The sequence below is a fragment of the Anomaloglossus baeobatrachus genome, chromosome 5, assembly GCF_048569485.1.
Source record: "Anomaloglossus baeobatrachus isolate aAnoBae1 chromosome 5, aAnoBae1.hap1, whole genome shotgun sequence".
Lineage (NCBI taxonomy): Eukaryota > Metazoa > Chordata > Amphibia > Anura > Aromobatidae > Anomaloglossus > Anomaloglossus baeobatrachus.
In genome coordinates, this window is record NC_134357.1 from 432,414,977 (window position 1) to 432,426,888 (window position 11,912).

The following is an 11,912-nucleotide window of genomic DNA, read 5'->3' on the forward strand; positions in this document are numbered from 1 at the left end:
CTCGAGCGGCGCTCCTCGCCCGTGAGTGAAAGGGGGTTGTTGGGTGTGGGAATAGTTTATTGTCCGTGACGCCACCCACGGTTGTGGTGATTTCACCACCGCTGCTCAATATGGGGATCCCGGGGATGGTGATGCGGAGCAGCCAGGTGTTGTGTTGCCCCTCCGTGGGTAGGGGTTGGTGATCCCGGGGCCCGGTGATGGTGAGGGAGGTGCAGGGCCTGGTGGGCGCAGGGACGTGGGGGCAGCGCTGTGCCTTGCGGCACTGTGGTACTCACTCAGCCTGAGACGTTGACACAGTTTTACGGTAAACCACACGGCTGGAAAGACGGTTCCCATGGACGGCTGCACTTGCTCTCCCAGTAGGTGACGGTGAGGTCCCTTTTCCTTGCACCTTTGTTTCTGTGTTGGTAGCGATGGATTCCCACTGGTAACCCGCTCCCCGGCTTCAAGCTGGACCGGAGGAGCTCTACTCTTTGCCCGCAGGCGCTGGCCCTGAGAGACTGGTGCCTTGGCGGTGGCGGTGTCTCTCCTACTCTGGTTGGGCTGTTGCCTTCAATCGGGACTTGGTTGTTGGGGGATCTACGTCCCCTTCACTGACGGATTTGGCAAATTATGGCGACTCCTAGCCTTGCCAGGGTCCGAGAGGCCCCTGCCCTGGTGCTGACTGTCCTTCGGAACACTGCTCCAGACCGCCGGGCCACTACCCGTCCGCGGTCCTTCCAGGAACTTCCAAACGGTCCCCCTCCAGACAGTCACCGCCGTTGCTGACCTTGCTGACCTGTCCTGCACACAGCTGGACTACTTCAGGCTTTCTTTCTGTCACCACTCTTGCTTTCCTCCTTTACCACTTTACTTCTTTCTACTTTCACTTCCTTAACTCCTCTTAGCTGTTTACTCAAGCCCTGCCTGGGTTACTCTCCTGTTAACTCCTTCATGTCCCTCACTGGACTGCCTGGTTTCTCCCGCCTCCAGAGCTGTGTCCTCCTCGGTGGGTGGAGCCAACCGCCTGGCCCACCCCCTGGTGTGAATCATCAGCCTCTGGAGGAAGGCAACAAGGATTTTTGGTTAGCTTTGGTGTTCCTAACTGTGATGTAGGGTGTGGCGGTGTGATGACCTGTGTCCCCTGGCTTGCCCAGGGTGACACATATGATGTTGTTCCTCGTTCCTGCGGCAGCACACATCGCTGTGTGTGAAGCCGCAGGAGCGAGGAACATCTCCTACCTGCGTCCTGCAGCTCACGCCGGCTATGCGGAAGGACAGAGGTGGGCGGGATGTTTACGTCCCGCTCATCTTCGCCCCCCCGCTTCTATTGGCCGCCTACCGTGTGACGTCGCTATGACGCCGCACGACCCGCCCCCTTAATAAGGAGGCAGGTCGCCGGCCAGATCGACGTCGCAAGGCAGGTGAGTCCATGTGAAGCTGCCGTAGCGATAATGTTCGCTACGGTTGGTATCACAAGATATCGCTGCTGCGACAGGGGCGGGGACTATGGTGCTCGGCATCGCAAGCATCGGCTTGCGATGTCGTTGTGTGCAAAGTGCCCCTTAGTGTTCCTCCACAGCACCCATACAAATAAGTGGGTTGTTTGTGAATGATCGGACAAGTGTTACACAGGAATAACTTTCTGGCCAACAGATGTGAATCTCGAACAAGAGACCCCTCACCCCTCCATTACATCAAAATTTACTAATAGAGCAAATTAAAAAGATGTTTCTCCGCTGAGTAACTCCTTTAATAATATTTACCTCTTTTGCTTTCCAGAGACTTCAGGGCATCAATGGCGATGATGAAATAAGCTCCTACAAGCCGCGCACATATGCCTATGAGGGGGAATTAGAGCGGATTGAATCAATGGACTCCATTACCTTCCCAGACAACATCAATGACTTCAAATTCTTGAATGATTTCGACCCCAAGTTTTCCAAACTGGAAGAGATCTGCAAGAAGTAACGCTGTGCCGTGTGGACCGTGGACTGTATCCACTCTGCCTGCTATTGCACTGAGCAATCCTGGGGAATATATCTGAAAAGGATCTCACAAAGGCTAATTTAGCGAGAGGTTGAGGGGAATGAATTATTTCTTTGCTGCAGACGCTTTATTATACGCTGTGTATTGTACTGTTTCCTTTTTAGCACAGAAACTGACAAGGGGGATGAATGGGGAGATGAGGCAGTCCCAGTCCACTAAGTGATCGACCGCTGAGATTGACTGCTGAGAACATCTCTGGACAGGCTGCTGGGATGATTGCATAGGCAGGAGCTATGGAAATACAATGCTCCGGCTCATTTCTGGACAAGATAGACTGATTGCTTAAATAGTGTAGATGACGGGAAGATGGCTGATGAGGAGCACCTAGAGCGAACAGCCAGACAAGACAGCTGCTGAAATACCTTGCATCTATTTCAAGAACTTGTAAGAGAGACAAGCAGGAGTGTGCTTAATGGGGCTCTCCTGCCAGAAGCATTTATGACCTGTTCCCTAGATTGCTGGTGGTTTGACCACTGCGACCCCTTCCGAACTCCCAGCTACAAGACACCGTTTTAACGCCGCATCTGCTGCACTATTCAAAGTCTATGGCACTGATGGAAACAGCAGCTTATAGCAATCTGCAATTTTTTCCAGCATTAGTAACTTGAAATGGACAACAGGAGCCAATCTAATATTTACCTCCTGTCCATTAAAAAAGTAATAAATGCTTCCGAATGGAATACCCTTATAATGAGGACTTGTCACTTGTTTAAAAAACTGAGCTAAATACCTGATAAAAATCCTTGAGCTGTCCTGATTTTGCCGCTCTTTTCCGTTTTGCACTGCATCACTCCATTGCAGAGATATTCACATTTGTTTCTTCTGTAGAGCAGTATGTGAAATCTCTGTTTGTAGGTCAACTGGGCGTTTCTTCACAGTCTTCTCTGGGGGTGTGCGCTTTCACTCTTCTCTCCCAGACACTGCCAATTCCAGCTTAGCAGCGGCAAAAATCTGATAGCTCGTCAGATGTTCAAGCAGTCTGTTTGGCAGCGTCTGGAAGGTAGGGGTGAAAGCACACGCCTCCGGAGAAGACAATGAAGAAATTCCCAGTTGTCCTACAAGCAGAGATTTCAAATACTGTGCTCTAGTCAAAACAAATTTGAATATCTCTGCAATGGAGCGACGCAGCTCAACACGGAAAATATCTCCATTGCAGAGATATTCACATTTGTTTCTTCTGTAGAGCAGTATGTGAAATCTCTGTTTGTAGGTCAACTGGGCGTTTCTTCACAGTCTTCTCTGGGGGTGTGCGCTTTCACTCTTCTCTCCCAGACACTGCCAATTCCAGCTTAGCAGCGGCAAAAATCTGATAGCTCGTCAGATGTTCAAGCAGTCTGTTTGGCAGCGTCTGGAAGGTAGGGGTGAAAGCACACGCCTCCGGAGAAGACAATGAAGAAATTCCCAGTTGTCCTACAAGCAGAGATTTCAAATACTGTGCTCTAGTCAAAACAAATTTGAATATCTCTGCAATGGAGCGACGCAGCACAACACGGAAAATATCTCCATTGCAGAGATATTCACATTTGTTTCTTCTGTAGAGCAGTATGTGAAATCTCTGTTTGTAGGTCAACTGGGCGTTTCTTCACAGTCTTCTCTGGGGGTGTGCGCTTTCACTCTTCTCTCCCAGACACTGCCAATTCCAGCTTAGCAGCGGCAAAAATCTGATAGCTCGTCAGATGTTCAAGCAGTCTGTTTGGCAGCGTCTGGAAGGTAGGGGTGAAAGCACACGCCTCCGGAGAAGACAATGAAGAAATTCCCAGTTGTCCTACAAGCAGAGATTTCAAATACTGTGCTCTAATCAAAACAAATTTGAATATCTCTGCAATGGAGCGACGCAGCACAACACGGAAAACCTCTCCATTGCAGAGATATTCACATTTGTTTCTTCTGGAGGGCAGTATGTGAAATCTCTGTTTGTAGGTCAACTGGGCGTTTCTTCATAGTCTTCTCTGGGGCATGCGCTTTCACCCCTCCCTTCCAGACGCTGTCAGACAGACTGCTTGATCATCTGACGAGCTATCAGGTCAACTGAGTGTTTCTTTACAGTCTTCTCTAAGGGCGTGAGCTTTCACTCCAACCTCCCAGACGCTGTCAATCCCAGCTTAGCAATGGCAAAAATCTGACAGCTTGTCAGAAGATCAGGTAATCTGTTTGGCAGTGTCTGGAAGGGAGGGGTGAAAGTGCACGACACATAGAAGACTATAAAGAAATGCCCAGTTGTCTTACAAGCAGAGATTTCACATACTGTGCTCTAGACTAAACAAATGGAATGCAGTGGAGCAACGCAGCACAGCATGGAAAAGAGCATCAGAATGCCAATTTTTTCAGCAAGTGACAGGTCCTGTATAACTCAGGGAGAGATGAAGAGGTCACAAGCCAGGGATGAGGCTCTATGTCTGAAATCTAAGTAGTAGAATGGATATATACTGTATATATATATATATATAGATATATATATATATATATATATGCTGTATATATATATATATGCTGTGTATGTGTGGATATATATATATATATATATATATATATATATATATATACACACAGTATATATATACATATATATTTATATATATATATGCTGTATATATATATATATGCTGTGTATGTGTGTATATATATATACATATATATATATATATACACACAGTATATATACATATATATATATATATATATATGTGTTTTAATGGAGCCAGCATAGCTGTAGAAAAACTTATGTGGTCACAATCTGTCGGCTTTCATGTCATGTTTCAGTGAATACTGGCTTTCCACTGGAATAGCAATTCTGGAGCATGTTTTCTTGTGCGCTCTGCTTTTCCTTTTGTATTCCTCCCTTAAATTCATGGATAGATTGACAACAGTGTTAGTTTTCCCCCTTGTCAATAGCGTGTATACATACACAGTTTTGAAATTGTCAGCAGAGATTGGATGGTGCAGAATATATAGGCCCAGACACTATAGACACGCAAAATGGTAACATTCGTCAATTTAATCATAATTTCCAGGAGGAATTATAGAGGATCAGCACAATACAGATATCTTAGAAAAAATGTTGCAGCATTTGCATACTATGGGGAATGTGCGTATTCACTAACACAGACAGGTCAGGAGTGATTATGGATCTTCTATAAGAATATAAGATCAAGAGAGTAGCATGGAGAGATGGGCATAGCATTGCCCTGGGCATTGGTGCCAGAGGGCCTTGTAGGTTTATGACAGCTGAAGAAGCACAATTTGGAGATCACTGCTATAACTCATTCCTTAAAAATAGAAGTACAAATGTCTTCTCCAAAAATACTGAGAGCATCTGATTCTTACAGCCGGGTGGGATCTGCTTCACATACTCTGCAGTTTACCCAATAGAAATTGTACAGAAGAATTGGGATATTAGACATATACGGGGACGCCCTTCTCCAAGCGTCCCTCCATTTTGCTAGGTTTTTAAATAGCTTTGCTGTATATAGTGTATTTCTGTGGCAAAGAGGATGAACAGAACCGTCCAAAATAAGAACAGAACTGTATCTATCTCCTCGTCACATACTGGAGCTATGGAGTGATCAATAATAGTAGATAGAAGATCCGTAGTATTAACGCAAAGCCTTAAAAGGAATCTATCATTGTATTTTTGCTACATAATCTTAGACCAGTAAAATGTAGGGACAGAGATCCTGATTCCAGCTATGTGTCACGTCCTGGGCTGCTTGCTGTAGTTTTGATAAAATCCCAGTTTTTTTCAGCAGTAGATTTTCACAAGAGGAGTACTAAGTCCTCCATATTCATGTGCTCTGTATAACCCCTCCCCACCACTGATTAGCAGCTTGATAAGGGTGCAGTTGTACAGAGCTAATCACTAAAAGGACTAGTAAAACTGTGAATTTTCTATTTTTATTTTTCTTTTCTTTCAAATCTATAGCAGTAAGCCCAGTATACATTGCTGGAATCTAATTTATGCTGTTCTCAGGTAGGGCAGCCAAAACCTGATAACAGATTCCTTTTAAATGGAATCTGTCTTTAGAATCAACCCTCCTCAGCCGTCTATAGAGGAATGTAGGTGATAGGAAGCTGAAAAAAATGATACCTTGATATTTGTGATCCGATGTCTTATTCCAGAGACAGTCATGTTTTTCTTATATGTAAATAAGCTGTTAAGATCTACGTGATTGACATAGATCTCCCGGAGAGTCTGCCACCAGAGATGATTATTAATTAAAGGGGTGTTACCAGTGGGAGACATGTAATGACTCATACTTTGCTCTCATGTCAGTAAATCCGGAGAAGACAGGGGTGTATCCATGCTGTTGTGAAGAAGTGATTCAAACTGGTATATCCTTATTGGTGATTTATTAAGGTCTACATGTTTCGTTTTCTGGTCCTGAAGAAGGAGTTCTACTCTGTAACATGTAGACCTTAATAAATCACCAATAAAGATATACCAGTTTTAATCACTTTTTCTCGACAGAGCGCCTATACCCCTTTCTTCTCCTGGATTTCCTGTTATGTTTGGAGCAAGTACAGTTATGGATGCATATCAGTGGTTGTGACTCTCACAACCTCTCAAGGTGAGCACCAAGTTTGCCTTGCTCTCATGCTGATACTCAGCTCCACAGTGAGACCGCTTCTTTTGTACTAACATATTTACACTACATGTGTCCTCTGTCCTCTCATAGTGCTTCATCTTCCATCTGAAAGACAGTCAGTGTTGGCAGGGGGAGGGGGGCAGAGCTAAGATCACTCCAAATGTTACATAGTCACATAGGTTGAAAAAAAACTTAGGTCTATTTAGTTCAACCTTCCTCCCCCAACTCTACGTTTTGTCACTAAGTCACTGATAACCAACAATGTTATGTGTTTGCAGTGAGACAACATTTATCTCTGCTGTACTGTGTTTGGTATAATCAGGCACAACTCTGCAGCAGAGAGGCCAGGACTGTGAGAGGACAACTGCTGCTGCAAATGTTTGTAATAAGGCACAGTTCACTTCTGCTGTACTGTGTTTGGTATAATCAGGCACAACTCTGCAGCAGAGAGGCCAGGACTGTGAGAGGACAACTGCTGCTGCAAATGTTTTTAATAAGGCACAGTTCACTTCTGCTGTACTGTGTTTGGTATAATCACGCACAACTCTGCAGCAGAGATGCCAGGACTGTGAAAGGACAGCTGCACATGTTTGTAATAAGGCACAGTTCACTTCTGCTGTACTGTGTTTGGTATAATCAGGCACAACTCTGCAGCAGAGAGGCCAGGACTGTGAGAGGACAACTGCTGCTGCAAATGTTTGTAATAAGGCACAGTTCACTTCTGCTGTACTGTGTTTGGTATAATCAGGCACAACTCTGCAGCAGAGAGGCCAGGATTGTGAGAGGACAACTGCTGCTGCAAATGTTTGTAATAAGGCACAGTTCACTTCTGCTGTACTGTGTTTGGTATAATCACGCACAACTCTGCAGCAGAGATGCCAGGACTGTGAAAGGACAGCTGCACATGTTTGTAATAAGGCACAGTTCACTTCTGCTGTTCCGTGTGGATTCAGATTCTCAAGGAGATCTGTGTTCAGCCCATAAATCTTAACAGCTCATTTGCATATTAAGAAAAACGTGGATTTCTCTGGAATAAGACATCCGATCGCAGATATCAAGAGATATCATATTATTCACCTTCCAATGACCTTCATGCCCATATAGATAGCTTAGGAGGGTTGATCCTCCTGACAGATTCCCTTTAAAATGAATCCCCACATTTAAACATTAGATTTTATATACAGCTTTGATTAATTTCTTAAGTTATAGGAGCTGTCCAGTCATATGATATTTATGACATCCTTAAAATAGGTAATCAGTCTCATAGTGGTGGGGGTCCGACGACCGGCACCACCACCGATCAGCTATTATTACTTTTGGCAGCAGCCAGATGAGAACAAGAGAATAGGAGCTGATCTTCAGTACCAAGTAGCATCCACTACACATTAAAAGGACCTGCGCAGTGCAGTTCAGCTCACTGTGTACATCCGGCCGCTGTTGGTGTTTATATCAGCTGATCGAAGGGGGTGCTTTGTGTCGGACCTCCACCAATATGATAATTATGACCTAATCGCATCGAAAGATCTTTAATACCTGGTATATGGCAACCCCTTTAAAGGGAACCTGTCACCACTTTTTTGGACTATAAGCTGCGGCCACCACCACGGGGCTCTTATATACAGCATTCTAACATGCTGTATATAAGAGCCCGGGTCGGGAGTATAACATAAAAAACACTTTATAATACTTAGCTAACGGTCGTGTGGTGGGCCTAATGGGCGTCTCCGTTCTCCGGTGCGGACGCCTCCCCTTTCGGCCATCTTCATCCACTTTCTGAAGCCTGTGTGCATGACGTCATACATACTCGCAGGTCCAGCCAGGCGCACTATAATACTTTGATCTGCCCTCAGGACAGATCAAAGTGCGCCTGCTCAGGACCTGATTGCCGAATGAACGTCGGACCCGTCATGCACCGCGGCTAGAGAAGGAGATCAAAAATGGCCAAAAGAGGCGGCACCAGGAACCGGACAACGGAGACGCCCATAAGGCCCACCGCCCGACCGTTAGGTAAGTATTATAAAGTGTTTTTTATGTTATACCCCCGGCCTGGGCTCTTATATACAGCATGTTAGAATGCTGTATATAAGAGCCCGGTGGTGGTGGCCGCAGCTTATAGGCCGGAAAAGTGGTGACAGGTTCCCTTTAAAGGATAACATTTTGGCTGCCATTAGAGGAAGCACACAGAGGGTTATTATATACGACCTCATTCACATCTGCATTTCAGATTCCTTCAAAGAAGCCAGAAAAATACATCATGCTGGTCTTTCCTTTTCTAGTAAAATGACAGAAGAAACAATGGATCCCAATATAGTCAATGTGGTCCATCAGGAGCCGTTGGTGACCATAATATCCTATACTGAGTAACCCAGGCTCCTTTGCTCCCTCTAGTGGTGAATGCAGGCAACAGAATTGTGTCGTTTGACTTTGTCTATGCAGGGAATCTAGTGCTCTGTATCAGCACAGAAGAGGGTAGAGGTCCAGCTACTATAGAGATATGTTTTAAAATTACTTCAGAATTTTAGACTTATTTATATCACACCACAAAATATCATATAACTTATTGACTGATAAGTGAGTTTCTTTTTTTGTGTTTAAAAATAAACTTAATCATTGTATAAAATAACGCGCCAAAACTACTTTCCACGTCTTACGTCAAACTTTTTCTTCAGTCTGTACTTGCTGTCAATGAATAAGCTGGCTCTGAATTACATCCACAGACTTAAAGGGAACCGATCGGGTCCCCTGACTATTCCCAACCACTAATTTAGCAGTATACATGGGGATTTCTTCACTCTGATCATGTCTTTCATGTTGTACACTCAGTCTGTAGAGCCTGAAAAATGAACCTGGAGACACTTTCTACATGATTTTGTGCTGCTGAACTGCTGCGTATACAGCACAGGTTGCCCGGGTGTGGATGTAAGCAGAGAATGGTTCTATTCACTGATAGCAAGCTGCATTTGTTTTGTTTATTTTTTACAATGAGGAATTAAAACAGCTTATTAGAAAGTTTCAGAATTTTCAATGATACAAATATTATTAAGCTTTACTTACATAAAACTAGGAGCATCCAGCTTTACAAAATTGATGACTTCTCTTTAGGATAGGTCTTCCGTATCAGTTTGCTGGTGGTCCAACTCTTGGCACTCCTGCCGATCTGCTGATCAAAGTAAATGAGGCTGAGATACTGAGCACCAGTACTAAAGGTTTAAGCCTGGTAAATATCAAGGTTAACATTTCAAAAACCTGATCATTGGGGGTGTTGAGATTCAGACCCCACATAAGTACCAATATCACCAATCCTGCCAAACCTTAAGGGGGCTTTACACGCAACGACATCGCTAACGAGATGTCGTTGGGGGTCACAGAATTCGTGACACACATCCGGCCTCATTAGCGACGTCGTTGCGTGTGAAACGCACGAACAACCGCTAACGATCAAAATTACTCACCTAATCGTTGATCGTTGACACGTCGTTCTAATCCCAAATATCGTTGCTGTTGCAGGACGCAGGTTGTTTGTCGTTCTTGCGGCAGCACACATCGCTATGTGTGACACCCCAGGAACGAGGAACAACACCGTATCTGCGGCCGCCGGCAAAGAGGAAGGAAGGAGGTGGCCGGGATGTTCCGGCCGCTCATCTCCTCCCCTCCGCTGCTCTTGGGCGGCCGCTTAGTGACGCCACTGTGACGCCGAACGAACCTCCCCCTTAAAGGAGAGATTGTTCGGCGGCCACAGCGACATCGGTGAACAGTAATTGCGTATGACGCTGTCATAGCAATATTGTTCGCTACGGCAGCGATCACCCCGTGATGCGCCACCAACATGGGCCGGTGCTATCGCTCGCGACATCGCTAGTGATGTTGTAGCGTGTAAAGCCCGCTTTAACCAAAAGTGGCTGGTTTGAATGTGTTTCTGACACCTGGATCCCCACTGACCAGCTGTTATCATCCTCAGTGTCCAGATATGCACAATGTACAGACCTGGAACTCTGCAGCTTCATAGGCTGTGTACTGGCTCCTTACGGGTACTGATGATCAGTTCCTATTGAAGAGAATAGGATCCAATCTGCAATACCCGGCAGCAGCCACTACACAGTGTATGAAGATGCTGTGTTCTGCCATGTATAATAACAGCTGAGAGGCTAGGGAACCAGGTGTTGGATGCTCACTGATCTGATATTGATTACTTATCCTAGCGATAGGTCATCATCATTATTAAATTAGTGAACACCCCCATTAAGGATAGTCCTTCAGTTTTGTAGAGCTGGACAAATGTGCCCTAAACGTGCCAAACTCTTGTAACATTGAAGAACTTTTAGAAAAGTTCTCGGCTCTCCCTGCCCAATAAGTAGCACCAAAGAAGGCTTGTGACTTACGGATCACTGACTGTACATTTTTATACCTTTACTATATTTTATACTGCTGTGTATAAATTAAATCTGATATTTTGCTTTTTGTAAACATTGTGTGCGGTTTCATATTTTGGTTCTTGCTTTTATAAAAAAAAAATAAATAAAAATAAAACCTCAATACAATGTGGGGATCATCACCCCAAAACTTATGTCTGTGTGATAACGTGTACGTATATAGGTAAAAAATGGAAGTCTCCTACCTGAAATGATAAAAAAGGGCACTCCACAGAGTAAAAATGTTTGGTAAAATAAATGACAACAAGCAATATAGCGCTCACCTGAGCGAAAGAGCGGGCATCATTTTTGGAATGGCGGACGACAACGATCTGACAACGGTGTACAAGGCTGCTCCACCAGGTGATATCACCAAAAAATAGCTGTAGTGCGGAGGCTGTCAATCCAGAAGCATCAGATGGAGATAAGAGAACGATATTGTACCAGAAAGTCCCAAAAACCAACGCGTTTTTGAGTCAAGCTGAAATCTTCTCACTAAGAAAAATCACTTCTAGTTATTTTAATTACCATCAATTCTCTGTACACAAAGAAGACCATGGAAGCAGAGATAGGGGAGCTGTTTGTTGGGTTATCCGTGCTTTTCATAGTCAATAATCCCTCAAGAAAATTGAGGCAGTATTTATATCAAAGACATGTGTAGAAAGCTGGAGGGAAAAGAGCCCAATAACAAGGAATAAATATTATAGGGGAATGTGCTCACCTTATTGGGTTGTGTATCACACAACCAGAAGTAAAACCTGTAACCGAAAAAGCCAAAGATCACTCGGGAACACTGTAAATGTGGAACCGTTAGTTCACTTCTTCATCAGGAAATCCACCAGTATGACTGTCCTGATGGATTTCCTGATGAAGAAGTGGGGTTACACTTCAA

General features: G+C 44.6%; 1 protein-coding gene across 1 annotated transcript in view; it reads left to right on the forward strand.

Moving 5' to 3' along the window:
- The window catches only part of CDH26 (cadherin 26), a 144,102-nt gene extending 132,927 nt beyond the window's left edge, over positions 1-11,175 (forward strand). Inside the window, exon 21 of the mRNA XM_075350387.1 lies at positions 1,762-11,175. Within this exon, the coding sequence (XP_075206502.1) occupies positions 1,762-1,950 (189 nt within the window). The 3' untranslated portion in view covers positions 1,951-11,175. The remainder of the gene's footprint in view (positions 1-1,761) is intronic.
- Positions 11,176-11,912: the final 737 nt, after the last annotated feature.